Raw genomic sequence first — 14,759 nt, forward strand, 5'->3', positions numbered from 1 at the left:
GTGTTAGCCAGGATGGTCTCGATCTCCTGACCTCGTGATCCGCCTGCCTTGGCCTCCCAAAATGCTGGGATTATAGGGGTGAGCTACCACACCTGGCTGGGCCTTCATTGTTATTAAACGTAAATACAACAGGGCCAGGCTCAGTGGCTCATGCCTGTAATCCCAGCACTTCCGGAGGCCAAGGCAAGCAGATCACTTGAGTCCAGGAGTTCAAGACCAGCCTAGGCAACATGGTGAAACCCCATCTCCACCAGAAAATACAGAAATTAGCCAGGTAGTCTCTGCTACAGGGTTGAGTGGGAGGACTGCTTGAGCCTGGGAGGTCGCGGATGCAGTGAGCCAAGACAGCACCATTGCACTCCAGCCTGGGTGACAGAACAACACCCTGTATACTGTATACAACTGCTTAGATATGTACATGATTAAAGACAAGAGGGATCCTCCCTTGGTAAGAGAAAATTTGGGTTAGGCATGCTCCATCCCAAACTGATGAACAACTGAAACTGTGCTACAAATGGTGAATCTCTACCAACACATTCCCGTGGCTAAGTAGGAAGAACAAGGGTGAATGGGTCCGAATTCAGCTTAAATCTAGCTGAAGCACTCAACATTGATTCATTCCTTGGACCAATTACTTACTAAATCTCTATGAACTGGTATCTTGTTTGTACCATGAGGTTGCTATTTTAAAAATTAATGTTACCAGCTGGGCCTTTATAACAATTATTTATAACAATAATAAAAATTAATGTTACCAGTGGCTCACGTCTGTAATCCCAGCACTCTGGGAGCCCAAGGCAGGTGGATCGCTTGAGGTCAGTTCGAGACCAGCTTGTCCAACATGGCAAAATCTCGTCTCTACTAAAATACAAAAAAAAATTAGCTGGGCATGGTGGCGGGTGCCAGTAATCCCAGCTACTCGGGAGGCTGAAGCAGTAGAATCACCTGAATCCGGGAGGCGGAGGTTGCAGTGAGCCTGGATCGCACTATTACACTCCAGCCTGGACAACAGAGCAGGACGCAGTCTCAAAAAAAAAAAAAAAAAAGTCACCTAAAAATGCCTGGAATATAGGAGTCCAAATAATGTTAGCAGTAAAATAAAACCAGTATTTTATTCCCATGAAAAAAATACATATACAAACCTCAACTAAGTCCAAAGTGTTAATAACATTTTGGTAATTATTCAAACTTTTTTTGAGGCTTTCACTGTCACACATGCTGGAGTGGTGGCACGATCATAGCTCACTGAAACCTCCAAGTCCTGGGCCCAAGGGACCCACCCTCCAGCCTCAGTCTCTGAAGTAGCTTGGTCTACAGGCGCACATCCCCACACTCAGATTTTTTTTTTTTTTTTTTAAACAGGGTCTCGCTGTTGCCCAGGCTGGTCTGGCCTCAAGTGATCCTCCCATCTTGGCCTCCCAAAATGTTAAGATGACAGGTATGAGCCACCATGCCTGGCCCAAGTTTCTACTTAAAAATTTTTCTATTTTTAAAAACTCACAGCACAAAAACTGTAGAAAAGAATATTTTATTGAAACAGTTTCTCAATTAACAATGGAGCAAAGTACAACTTGACTCAAACCTGTCCAACCAGCATCAACTGCTACTGAAATAATTCAAACATACAGAAGAGGTGGGGGTGGGGTGAGCGGTAGGACCCTTAGGCCCCATCTCTGCCAATGTGGCAAAAAAAAAAAAAAAAAAAAAGGAAAAGACAAAATGACTGACACAGCCAGGTTCATTCTTGTCGTGGAGCTGGGGCGGCAGCCCTAGCTTCTGCTACGGACAGAATACTGGAGACAGGCTCCCTAGGCATAGGCATGGTGGGTCAGGGGTCCCCATCCTAGCAGAGCGATGCACAGAGGAAGGCCAGCCCTGACCCTCCTCCTTCATCCACAGGCCTGCCTCGGAGAGAGGGAGGTGGCATCTCTACATTCACGCCATGGTCTCTCCTTTCCCTAGGACCTTGGGATAGGGGCTCACAGTAGAAAGCACATTTTGGTCAGCCCAGGGGTCAGGGGGTGAGGGAAAGGCTCTGTCTGGGAGGAGCGGAACAGAAGAGAGGAGGCAAGGAGTTACAGGAACCTGGGGTACCAGGCTGCTGGAAAGATGCAGATTATGACAGAGCTTGCAGGATGCGGGCACCCCATGCCAACCACTATATGTGGCTTTCCTCTTCGGAGAGGTGGTGGGCTTCCTTCTTCACTGTGTCCCTCCCTCCCTCTGGCCAATTCTTACTCGTATTTCCGACTAGGGGTCGGAAATACGAGTAAGAATCCTTCCAGATTTACTTCCACCAATCCAGAGGTACAGGTTTTTAGGCCAGGGGCAGAGAACTGCCCAATTTGCAGCAGGAAGCCAAGGAAACCCAGGGGGAAAGAAGCTGGATGGGAATGGGGGAGGGAGGCTCAGGGAAAGAGAAGCCCGCAGAGGGAGGAAAGAGTACAGATAGGCACTCGGAAACCAAACCTGGTAACCAAGGCTCTGAAGACACTGGCCTGAAAGAATGCTGATCGCATGGTGAGAGAGGAAGGGAGGGAAGGAAGGATCACCAGAGAAGAATGGAAAATCCCCAGCAACCCCAGATACCCTTCCCATCACCAGGACCCATTAACCACTGGCAGCCATTCTCTCCCTACCCACAGGCAAAGAATTAAGACATAATAGTGATTTTTCCCAAATGTAGGGCCTATATGGGTAGGGAACAGGGAGTGGGGCTGGGGAAGAGAACAGTTTCCATTTTTAACCACAGAGGTACTGCACAAGGAACCAGTGAGCTGTCCCTCCCTTCCCCTTCTCCATACCTCCAATCACGAGTGAGAAAGGAACTCCAGCCGAGGGCAGGACCTCCCCCTCCCCCCACCCTCGATGTTTAATAAATAGAAGTAGTGGGGGAAGGGGTGGAGATGAATGGGAAAAACAGAGGTGGGCGTTATAGTTCGTCGTTCTTCAAAGGCCGCTTCTGTCCTGTCGATTGTTCTTTCTGTTCAGGTTCTGTTGGGAGTTTGGGGGAGCAAAGGAATCACGGCAGGTGAAACAGAGGAACCAACCCCAGCTCTTTGCAGAGGATTTCCTGAGACCCCACCAGGCTTCCCACTGTAGCCCCAGCTCCACCCTCACCTGCTCCAGGACCTCCTAACTCCAAAGGCTCAGTGTCTCCTGGCTCGGATCCTGCTTTGGAAAGGAACAGGTTAGTCTCCTCAAAAGGGAGGAAGAAGCTAAGGGAAGGCTGGGCCAGTTTTTCCATGAAGAGCCACCCAGTAAATATTTTAGGATACATGAACCACATTTGGTCTCTTTGCCTACTCTTTTTTTTTTTCGAGACGGAGTCTCTGTTGCCCAGGCTGGAGTGCAGAGTGCAGTGGCGCCATCTCAGCTTACTGCAATCTCCACCTCCCAGGTTCAAGGGATTCTCCTGCCTCAGCCTCCTGAGTAGCTGGAATTAAAGGTATGCGCCACCATGCCTGACTCATTTTTTTGGCATTTTTTTAGTAGAGATGGGGTTTCACTATGTTGGCCAGGCTGGTCTTGAACTCCTGACCTCAGGTGATCCACCCGTCTCAGCCTCTCAAAGAGCTGGGATTACAGGTGTGAGCCACCACGCCCGGCCTTTTTTTTTTTTTTTTAAACCACCCTTTAAAAACACAAAGGCCATTCAAGCTCATGGGCTGTCTAGAAACAGGCTGTGCCTGCCAGTTTGCCTAGCCCTGGGCTAATGCAACATCCACGTGCCCAACCATGGTTGCTCCAACTCACCAGTCTCTACTTTCTCCGGTTCTGAAATGGGCTCTGCATCTTCAGTCTGGCCTGGAAGGAAACCAGAGGTAAGACACAGCCTCAGGAGGGAAAGGAGGCCATCTCCCTGTCCAGCAGAACATGCAGCCAGGTACCCTGTCCTCACCTGCTGGAAGGATGACCTTCTCCCCCTGGTCACTGGCAGTGGCATTGAGGGGTGGCTCTGCCCGGGTCCCATTCTTGTCCTTGGGCCGGGGCCGGGGCTTGGTAAACTTGGCCTTATTGAGCAGATACTGCACCTCTCGGTCCAGGGCCATCATCTTGGCCTCAATGTCTTTTGAGAGCAACACGGGCTTCTCTGTGGCGGGCAGCTTGGCCTGCTCGGCCAGAGTTGCATTCTTCCAGGCCTGTGGGTGAGACCAGGAGAGGCTCCGAGCTAGCCATGGAGAGAGCAGACATCTCTGTCCCAGATGGAATCACACCCCTAACCAGCCTCTTCCCTCAGACTGCAAATCACTGCCACCCCTGGCCTCAGTCCCATGAGGCTAACAGACTCCTCAGAAGGGTATTATAAAGGTTCTCCACAACGAAGTCCCAACCTGCATGTTTCTGGCTTACATCCTACTACTCTGGAGTGACTACAACTGAACAAACCCCTTGAATATTCCTTTCTTATTTTTATTTTTTTGAGACGGAGTCTCGCTCTGTTGCCAGGCTGGAGTGCAGTGGCATGATCTCAACTCACTGCAACTTTCGCCTCCTGGGTTCAAACAATTCTCCTGCCTCAGTCTCCCGAGTAGCTAGGACTACAGGCACGCCCCACCACGCTCAGCTAATTTCTGTATTTTTAGTAGAGACGGGGTTTCACCACGTCGACCAGGATGGTCTCGATCTCTTGACCTCATGATTCACCTGCCTCAGCCTCCCAAAGTGCTGGGATTACAGGCATGAGCCACTGTGCTCAGCTGAATACTCCTTTCTTGATTCTCCACTTCTGAGCTGTGGCTCAAGAGTCCCCACACATCCAAAACAGTTTCTACTTCACATGCCACATCAGTCTCACCTAGCCAAACCCTGGACCATGTTCTGACCTAGGTCAAATCCCAGCCCCTCAAAGCAGCTTTCTCTATCCTCATGGCATGGGCATTTTGCTCCTCCAGTCTGATGACTCTTATGGCCATGGCTCTTGCTTGGGACTAATCAGATGTGGGCTCAAATACAAACATCTTTTGTCTTCAGATTAGATGCTAAGCCAGGAGGCAGGGGTTGCTGTGGCTTCCTCTCTCCACCTCTCCCACAGTACCTAGGATGGCAGCTAAGTATCTGGTTAAGTATGAAGTGATTACCCAGGTCTCATTGATGACTTTCTCTAACGTTGTCATCTCCACCTCAGTGAAGATCTGGTCCATCTCTGGGATGAGCCGGGCCCCCCTGGAAGGCAGAAAGGAGACCATTAACCTCAGAGGGAGAGGGGTCTGTGGTGTGGGGAGTGGGAAGCTGGGAGGAATGAGAATCAGTGGCCTGGCAGGACTGCATACAGGGTTCACGGGCTGCTTACTTGAGGAACATGCTGGAATGGTTGAGGAGATTATCGAGGGCAGACAGCCGTTCGGGCCACTTCTTGCGCTCCTCTACCCGAAAAAACAGCCCTTGGCACAGCTTCCTCAGCTCAGCCAGCTTCTCCTTCAACATCTGATGGATGTGGGATTGGGCAGAGGGGTGGAGGGACGACAGCAGAGCCTGGAGTCAGCCCCCTGTCTTTCTTTATGGGCTGAAGCCCCGGCTCTTCTCTCTCTCTGACCCTGGGAGAGGAAGGAGAGCTCCCATTCCACCTGCCATGTCCTGAGAGGCCCCTCACCACTGTGGTGGCTCCAACACCCTCATCCTCCAGCCAGGTGGATGCGGCACTGAGCTTCCCAGATATCTCCTCACGCTGCTCCTCTGTGGACACTTCCTGGTACTCGGGCTGGTACAGCTTGTCCTGGGTGGGGGACATGCAAACACATGCACCCGCAAGCCCAGGGGCAAGGCCCACAGAGCCAGGCGTAAGCCCGCAGGGGCCGCTGCCTCCTGCCCACTGACCTGGGTCTCAAAGATGAACGCTTCCAAGCTGTTGGCGGCTTTTTCCCGTTCCTGCTTCTCCAGGTCTCGGAGTGTCAAGTCCTGAAGTCTATAGGATGAGGGAGGGGTAGGGATGAGGGAGAGAGCGAGTGAGAACTTGAGACTCTGGGTCAGACAGCCCTCCCTCCCAGGGCACCATCCCACACCCTGCCCACCCTGCACACACATGTACACACCATCTGTCCTCACTTACTTCTGCACCGACTGAGCCAGCTTATCCTCTGGCAAGTCAGGCAGGTCCAGAACGACCAGCTCCACCCCAATCTCCTCAACCATTCGCTGCTTCCTGGCGGGCTTCTGTTTCTTCTCTCCCTCTGGGGCTGGAGCCACGCCCTCAGGCCCTGCCTCTGCCTTCTCACTTGGCTTCTGGGTGGGAAGAGTCAGGGGTGTCAGGAAAAGCCTCTGCCCTCCTACATTCTCCATGGGGTCAGATACTAGGCAGGTGCCCGCTCCCTTAGTCTCTGGATCCACACTGGCCTTCCTCTGCCACAGCTCACCTGGGCCTCAGACTTGTCCCCATTTTCTTTTTCTGTGGCCTTTTCTCCCTCAGGGGCTGCATCTCCCTTAGGTTCAGGGGGCAGGGGCTGAGAGCCATCCTCCGCCGGGGCCTCAGCTTCCTCCTTGAGCTCCACCTGCTCCCCAGGCTCATCCTTGCTCCCCTCTGCAGGGCTCTCCTCTTCCTCCTGGGAAACACCGCAGGCGCCCCACGGAATGATCAGGAGCAGAGCCTCCAGGCAGGCCTGGCTCAGCACTGCTGACCCCATGGGGGTTCCATACAGGTGACCACTGTATGCAAATGGTCAATGGCCTGCTTGGACAGTAACAATCTAGCTGGACAAAGGAAGAGAATCTGAAACGAGGGGAATGGGCCTTGGGAACACCGGTCAAGAAACAGGTGAGAGCCCAGAGGATCCTGGGGAGTGAATGGTTAACACAACAGGGGCAGGTGTGGCCTACCCTCACCCCTTCCTCTGCTGCTACCACCTGCACCCCCCACTGTCCTCCATGCTCCCCTGGCTCCATCTTGAACTCACCTGGACAGTATCAGTACCGTTCTCCTTGGCATCTGGTGTGGTGCCGCCTCCAAACAGGCTGGAAATGGTGTTGCCAAGTTCTAGGGGGAGGAAAACCCAAAGACTCAAAAGGAGACCACAGCAGTGATTCCACCTTCTAACCCAAGGGCCATGCCCTGTCCACCTCCTGAACCCTCACACATTCTCTCCTGTACACGCATGCATGCCCATCTTACTGGTGAGAGTAGATTCCTCTTCTGGGCTGTCCTCCACTAGTGTCTCAAATACAGACTCCACCTGAAAACAGGTTCAAAATCAAGAAACACACAGGCTAATCCACCTTTTCGTCACATACATCCTGCCAAAGTGGGTGCCTGCTCATGCACACTCCATGCCATTGCAGGCCTTGTCTCTCACTTGCCTTTTCTAAGGACCTGGAGTTGGTTGCCCATCTCTTGATTAGGAGGCCTCCACGAATAGGGTCCCAGCTCCTCTTTCCCCAAAGAGCCCCCTACTTCTCCACTCAGTAACTGTATGAGCCATTACATCCATATTCCCAGATGTGTTCTTCAAAAACGGATTTCTGGCCGAGTACAGTGGCTTATGCTTGTAATCTCAACACTTTGGGAGGCCGAGGTGGGTGGATCACTTGAGGTCAGGGTTTTGAGACCAGACTGGCCAACATGGTGAAATCCTATCTCTACTCCAAATAACAAAAATTAGCCAGGCGTGGTGGCGGGCACCTGTAATCCCAGCTACTCAGGAGGCTGAGACAGGAGAATCGCTTGAACCCAGGAGACAGAGGTTGCAAGATCGCGCCACTGTACTCCAGCCTAGACAAGCAGACTCTGTCTCAAAAAAAAGTTAATAATAATAGTAAGTGGATTCCTGAGGCCAGGCACAGTGGCTCCCACCTGTAATCCCTGTACTTTGGGAGGCTGAGGCAGGAGGATCATTTGATCCCAGGAATTAGAGATCAGTCTGGGCAACATAGTGAGACCCTGTCTCTATAAAAAGTACAAAAAAATTTAGCAGGATGTGGTGGCACATGCATATCATCCCAGCTACTCAGGAGACTGAGATGGATCATTTAAGACCAGGTGTTCAAGGCTGGAATGAGCTATGACCATGCTACTATATTCTAGCCTAAGTGACAGAGCTAAGACCCCATCCCAAAAAAAAAAAAAAAAGAGTGGATTCTTTAAACCATTCAATAGTTCCAAGAAATTTACAATGCCTATAAGCATTTATAGGCTATAAGGAGGTCTGCACCAGATCACCGCTTAGCTCTGTTTAGAGCCAACATTTTTCTGATACCTAAACTTTTGGTTATCATATCCTAATGCCATGTGGAACATGCTTTGGAAATGGCTGGCAGGGCCTGAGCCCCTGCCCTGCACACAGGGTCTCCTTTAGTTCTCACCCTGTCTAGACTGAGCACGCCACTCTCATCCAGGTTGAAGTGAGCCTTGATGCCCTTGGACTCGTAGTCAGGATACTTCTTGAAGCTGTCACCCACCCCTTTTAGCTTCACTGTGGTCAGATTCTGGGAGCCAAATACCCTGGTTGGGGAGGAAAGAGGAGTTCAGAGGGACCCATTCCAGCCCATCTCCCCCTCTAGACAACATGGCCTCCTGGCATGAGGTCTCAGGGGTACTCCCCAAGGGCACACTCAGGAGGATGGATGCATTCTCCAGAGAAGTTGCTCATAGCTGCCCTGTTTCAGCCCTGCAGGCCCACATCCTCCCTCACCCCCAGTCCTCACTGTCCAGCAGCCACGCCTCCCTGTCCCTGGAGCTCCCATTCTGCACCCCCGCCACTCACCGAAGATCTTCAGGCCCTAGGAAGCCCAGGTCACCGTAGTTGATGTGGAAGTTGAAATCATGGCTGTAGCGGTTAAAGGTGATGACTTTGCGTTGAGGGTAGGGCCCCATCCGAGAGAAAAGTACCCGTTTATTGTGCTTCAGGCTATGAACCCCAGGCTCCTCCTCCACCTCCCTCGTGAACTCCACCTACACAGCAGGCAGACAGAGGCATACTGTTATACTGTTGCACACTAGAGAACCCAAGTAGGTCGTGGGGTAAGGTGGGGAATATCTCTTAGCAGAAAGACAAAGGGATGAGCCAGAGCAGACCGAAGGGGAAACCCCACTTGGGAGAGGTAAAGGGAGCTTGTCACCTGCTTAGTCAGTCAGGCTCACTCACCAGGATGGGGTAGACCACTGCATCTCGGACGACAAATGGCTTCACTTTAAAGGCTTTGCTGAGTGCAGCTGCCTGGTACACCGCCCCCATGGCAGCTGCTTCATCTGCATTGATGTTCTTCCCCAGCTCCTCCCTGGGAAAATCCCAAGCCTCAGCACGGCCTACCCTGGAGCATGCAACTGGGACTTCCCTCCCCTCAGCCCTCCAGCTGCTCAGCCCAAAGCCGTGCCCCAGGCAGAACTCAGCCCAGCGCTCTAGCCCCCACACTCACTTGCCCACGGCCTTCAGCAGCACCTCCTGAACTTTGGGGACCCGAGTGGCCCCGCCCACCAGGATCACCTGCTCAATCTCATCCTGCAGTGAGTAAGAATGAGAGGTGGAACAGCAGGCACTTAGTGCTCTTCCTCAGCACTGACTCGTCCCTTGACGTCCCATGGGTTTCCTATGCCCTTTCCTACAGGGCATTCCCACCTTCCCCTACTCGCTCACCAGACTCATTTCGGCACTCTGGAGGGCCTGCTGTACAGGCCCAGGCACCCGCTCAAACAAGTCTGCACACAACTCCTCAAATTCCACACGAGTCACTTTTGCCTTGAAGTCCACATCATCCATCAGGCCTTCAATCTGGGGAAGGATGGGGACTGTCAGGGAGTTCTTGCCCAGGTCCCACTCTCTTGGTGAGTAGGACAGAAACAAAAAGAATAGGTCTTTGGGGAGGATGGTAGAGGGAGGAGCATGGGCCATGCCAGGAATGAGCAGTCTAGTTCAGTGGCAGGGTCCCCCACCCTCTACGTGGGACAAATATAGCCTCAACCAGCCATTTGTGGGCACCTGTGCCATGTGGTCAGCGTTGGCACTAAGGACGGTTTTGAGCCGATTAGCCTCACGCAACAGCTTGGCCATCGCACGTGGGTTCTCCCGCACATCCTTTGCTCTCTGACCCTTGCGCTGCTCATTGAAAAGCCCAGCCAGGTGTTCTCGAAGCCGGAGCTCCATCTCCAGGCCCCCCAGGGTGCGGTCAAATCTGTTGAGAAAAGGGAGCAGGGAAAAAAGTGAAGAAAACATGGGGTCCCCACATTTGCACAGGAGCCTGACTCTCATCCCCACGTGGCATCTTTCCTTCATCTCAGGGGACCTTGTTCATCTCCAGTGCCCCATGTGTGGACACACACTCTGCCCTCAACTCTCTACAGCACAGCTGACACCTCACAGTGACCCTTCTTCCACGCATTCATTCGACAGTGTTTACTGAGCATTACTTATGTACTTCCCTCTGGGAATACAAGTGTGGCAGCGGGGAGAGAGACAGGGTCTCTGCTATGGAAAAGTTGAATAGTCGCATAAATGTGAAATTATCACTACGTCACATGTTGTAAAGGTCAGGGGACAATGCCTGAAGAACATGCATGGGGGAGATTCAAGCTACTGAGGGAGGCCCAAGAACATGTCCCCTAAAAAGTGATGCTTGAACTGAAACCTGAAGGATGAGTTCAGTGCAAGCATCCCTTGAACTGAAGAGTTCAGAGTTCACTAGCTGGAGGGGAAAGAACATTCTAGACAGGCAACAATGTTCATAAAGACCTTGAGGTGGAAGAGTACATGGCAAGTTCCAGAGGAGGACAAGCATCACTGGGGCTCAAAGAGCGAGAGGGCTCAGGGCTCAGACAGGCTGCAGAAGGCAGGGTTGAGACAGGCGCAGGGAAAGTTTTGGAGCCAGTGACAGATTTTTAAAGAAACAGGTTAATGATCAGGTTGGATTTTAAGAAGAAACCTCTAATATGAAGAAAGAAGTAAAAGGAGACGTCACTAGAAACAAGGAGATGTTTTTAATTCTGCAAATAAGAGCTGATGGTAACTTGGACTGGGTGGTAATGGTGAAGTCAGAAAAAGATGGCTTCAAGAAATAAGACAACAGGGCATATGTTGTCAGGATCTCCTGAAGGCTATGTCACAGGTCATAAAAATAAAAAAAATTAAAAAACAATACAACAAGAGTGGTAAATTATTTAACTGGAAATGACAAGAGAACAAAAACATGATTGAATCTGACACCCAACATATGGCCTGCAGCTCCACGGATTTCCTTAGAATACGTTTCGAAAGTTCATGTCTTCCAATTTTCCCAAACTGTCCTCCCCTGCGCCCCAGCTTCCCCTTACTCTTTGTGAGTGGTCCCCTACAATGACTGATGGCTCAATCGGGAGAGCATTCCTGCAGCATGCAGGAAAGCAAAGCAGTGTTTCTCCTCCAAGAAGAAACCCTTGACTTGAGGGTCTTCACAAGAAGCCCTCCCTGCCAAGTACCCACTTACCCTACTCCCCGGATCTGCAGCTGTGGCTGCATCCCAGCTTCCTTAGTCTTCACCATCTGGTAGGTCACAATGGTGCATACAGTGCTGCCCGAGCCCATGTCATAGAACATGATATTCTGTAGAGATATCAAGGCAACTGTCACAGGAACCTTTTCAAACTCCAGGGTGCCTGCCTGCCCACCCGCCTGCTTCCAAGGAGCTATCTGACTCTTAACATAAACCCAAACAGCTCCAAGAGGGGCTGGGAGGAGGCTATTGGTACATTTTGCCAAGGGCCAGCCCATGCAAACAAGATGCAAAAGGGACCAAGTGGCCTCCGTCCTTAGATTCAGTCACTCTGCATGTCTGGTCAGTCCCCCCGGCTCACCTGGGCAGTGGTGTTGATATCTTTCCGGCGGAAGACACCATAGCTGAGGGCAGTGGCGGTGTTGTCATTGATGAGCTGCAGCACTTTGAGGCCAGCCATGCGAGCAGCCTGCAGCACAGCTCGGCGCTCGGCCTGGTTGAAGAAGACTGGCACGGTGATCACTGCATCCTTGATGGGCTGCTCTACAGACGACAATAGAAAAGGGTCCCACCGGCTCCACACCTTAGATGAGGGCTTCTAATCTCATCACTAATGACATTTTGGACTAAGTAATTATTTGCTGTGGGTGCTGTCCTGTGCACTATAGGATGTTTAGCAGCATCCCTGGCCTCTACCCACTAGATACCAGTTGCACCCCTTAGAAGTGACAACCAAAACGTATCTTCATATGTTGCTAAATGTTCCCTGGGAGGCAAAGTTGCCCCTGTTTGAGAATCACTGCCCTAGATCCTGGGGAGCCTGGCCACAAAGGGCCCCACCTTGACCACTCACCTGCAAAATCTTCAGCTAGAGAACGAGAGTAATTGAGAACCATGCCCAACACTTCCTCAGGTGAGAACTGCAGCTGCCTGAGGGGAGGGAAGATAGTTGGAGCCAAGGAAAGTCAGGCATTAAGGCGGCACAATCAGGAACACACACCAATGAGGAGCCCAGCAGAGTTGCTGAGACCACCTTCCCCAACAGAACACTCACGGGCTGATCTGAAAGTGCACAGTCTGCCTCTGTGGGTCGAAAGTCAGTTCATGCTCCGGGAAGCGGGCCTGGTAAAGAGCTACATGGGGGTTATCTGCCTGCTTCCCCAGGAGGTGCTGGAAGTAACGTAGTGTAGCCTTTGGATTCTTAATGGCCTGAGGGGTGAAGAAGGAGCAGAGTATTAGGCTCCCAAGTCCACCCATCTTACATCACAGAGACTGATAAGGAAACAGACTCTGGGGGCTGCCATCTTCTCTCCTCTGCCCACCACTCTGGTGGGAACTGCTAGCTCTGGGAAGGGGGACTGCTAGCTCACCATGCTTGCTGCACTGTCTCCAAAGAATCTTTCATTTTCTTTCAGGGTCACAATCACTGGGGTTTTCCTCCGAGATTCCCTGAGGAAAAGAGACTTTGGGCCCAGGTGCCTGCAGCAGGACTCGGAAGCCTCGACACTCACACACATTTAACCACTCAGACGCCGAAGTCTGCTGTGGGCACTATGACGAACACATTCACACTTGGAGCCCAGACTCCCTCGTTCCCCACCCTTAACATAGGGGCCACCCTCACTTATTCAAGACAATTTCCATGGGCACTCCAGGTTTGACGATGGCCACCTTCATGGACTCACTGCCCAGGTCCACAGACATCACTGCCAGCGTATCTGAAGGGAAAAGAGGTTTGTCAGTTAGCTCTCCCTTCCCCCACCTTCCTGAGACCCCCTCTAATCAAAGCATACCACTTTCCATAGGTAAACGAAGATGGCAAAAGACATAAAGGTCTGGACCTAACAACTCAAGAGACTTCTGACCAAGAGCCCCAAGCCTGCTTCCCATAATGCATCCTTCAGTCATCATTTATCCATTTGCTCCCTCTACTTGGGTACATACCACTCAGTGCCAACAGGTCTGCCAAGAGCACAGCCACCAAGGCCCAAAAGACTCGCCTCCTCGGCCTCTGCCTCCTAACTTTGACTGTCATTGTGCCCCTGGGGGAGGCAAAGAAAGAAAACACTTCAAACTGGATGCCCGGAGTGAAGGAGACAGAACCACATCCCAGAACGGAGAAGCTGTAAGATTCATACCTACTCCATTCTTACCCAGGGCAAAGCAGCCTACTTCTCCCCCTCTCCCTCCTGATGGGTACCAACCACTCTCTCATCATCCCAGCAGCGCTCACACAAAGGCCCAAGTGAAAGAGCATGGGTCCTCAGCTATGCCACATCCCTAAACAGAGAAGCTAACAGGACAAGACGAAGCGAGACCCGAGCCTTTCGTCCACCACACAGGCAGTGAGTGGCGCACAGCAGCACTGTGCCTGTTGTCAGACACCTGGGGTGCGGCCAGGGATCCCCGCCCAGGGCTCAACCACCTCCCCACACCTGGAGCTCCCCCGCTGGCGGGGAAAGCCAGGCTGGGCCTGGACGGGAAGAGAAAGGTAATGACGTTGGGGGTGACTAGGAAGGAGTAAAGGCCTGTCTCCTCCTCGGCATCCCTGCGGTTTGTCCCGCCCCCTCTTTCCCCACCTCACTCCCCGGCCCCGCTGTGCCCACAGACGCAGTGCCGGGGCGGTAAGGTTCCCCGCCCGGCAGGTATCCGGTACCCGGTGTTCACCTAAGCCTCACCTGACGAAGGCGGCGGCTCCCACTCCTGGAAACGGATCCCGCCCGCCCCAGCGCGTGGGGACAGACCGGGGGGCCGAGCTGCGAGCCCCGCGGTGCGAGGCCGAGCGCCCGGCGTCCGCGCGGCCCTCCCTTGCGCTCCCGACCCGCCCCCGGAGCTCGCACGCTGTCTCCCCTAGGAGGGGTGGCTGGTCCGCACCTCCATCCACCCCCGCTACCTCTTGCCTCCGCTCCTGCGGCCCCAGCTCTGGGACAGACGCGGCACGAACGTACCCACGAGGCCAGCAGCGTCCCCGACCCGCGCCCTTCACAACTCCCCTCGGTTTGCAAACTGTTACATTAGCCACCAACCTCTTGGCGGCGTCTGGCGCACCAGCCGGCCCCGGACGCGGCGCGCGCTCATTGGCGCCTCGGCCGCCCGGCCCTGCGCCGCGCGCCCGGTCCCGCCCCTGCCGCCCCGGCGCGCGTACCCATTGGACCACGTCCCAGGCCCCGCCCCCTTTCTTTGCCTGCCTCGTCCTAGGGGCGGTGGAGGGGACCAGCCACTGGTTGGACAAAAACCACCGGCGTCGGCTCGGGATTGGACCACGTCACGGGGCCACCGCGCTCCACTCCTTCCTCCCCACCGCCGGCTCCGGGGCGAAGGCGGGACCTTTTCCGGCGCTGGATGCTTCGCTGCCGGGGTTCGGGAGT

General features: G+C 53.1%; 1 protein-coding gene across 10 annotated transcripts; it reads right to left on the reverse strand.

Annotated features, from left to right (window-relative positions):
* Positions 1 to 1,512: 1,512 nt before the first annotated feature.
* On the reverse strand, positions 1,513 to 14,505 carry HYOU1 (hypoxia up-regulated 1). 10 transcript variants are annotated; one of them, XR_004435816.1, is made up of 26 exons: positions 14,285 to 14,470; positions 13,336 to 13,433; positions 13,016 to 13,109; positions 12,762 to 12,840; positions 12,446 to 12,600; positions 12,245 to 12,321; positions 11,753 to 11,934; positions 11,386 to 11,501; positions 9,906 to 10,098; positions 9,564 to 9,698; positions 9,346 to 9,428; positions 9,075 to 9,207; positions 8,694 to 8,881; positions 8,293 to 8,431; positions 7,106 to 7,166; positions 6,891 to 6,970; positions 6,354 to 6,539; positions 6,050 to 6,222; positions 5,818 to 5,905; positions 5,594 to 5,716; positions 5,294 to 5,427; positions 5,082 to 5,166; positions 3,902 to 4,171; positions 3,757 to 3,807; positions 3,121 to 3,171; positions 1,513 to 2,994 (listed from the first exon to the last, which is right to left on the reverse strand). XR_004435816.1 is itself a non-coding variant. In XM_033205406.1 (26 exons), the coding sequence occupies exons 2-26, from the start codon at positions 13,424 to 13,426 to the stop codon at positions 2,933 to 2,935; spliced, it is 3,000 nt and encodes a 999-aa protein (XP_033061297.1). In that variant the 5' UTR covers positions 13,427 to 13,433; positions 14,418 to 14,505; the 3' UTR covers positions 1,513 to 2,932. The 10 variants fall into 10 exon arrangements, 8 of the variants coding, with proteins under 8 accessions (XP_033061297.1, XP_033061292.1, XP_033061296.1 ...); XR_004435817.1 differs by having other exon boundaries at positions 3,121 to 3,174; XM_033205406.1 differs by having other exon boundaries at positions 3,902 to 4,142; positions 14,418 to 14,505.
* Between the last annotated feature and the right edge of the window lie 254 nt (positions 14,506 to 14,759).

Source organism: Trachypithecus francoisi, unplaced genomic scaffold (assembly GCF_009764315.1).
Source record: "Trachypithecus francoisi isolate TF-2019V2 unplaced genomic scaffold, Tfra_2.0 Lachesis_group8, whole genome shotgun sequence".
Lineage (NCBI taxonomy): Eukaryota > Metazoa > Chordata > Mammalia > Primates > Cercopithecidae > Trachypithecus > Trachypithecus francoisi.

Coding starts and splice junctions, on each gene's coding strand:
- HYOU1 (XM_033205401.1), bottom strand. CDS start 13,426: ATGACAGTCAAAGTTAGGAGGCAGAGGCCGAGGAGGCGAGTCTTTTGG. Junction 6,971..7,105: donor AGAGGAATCTACTCTCACCA/GTAAGATGGGCA, acceptor TCCTCCCCCTAG/AACTTGGCAACACCATTTCC. Junction 4,143..5,081: donor AAGTCATCAATGAGACCTGG/GTAATCACTTCA, acceptor TCTCACCCACAG/GCCTGGAAGAATGCAACTCT.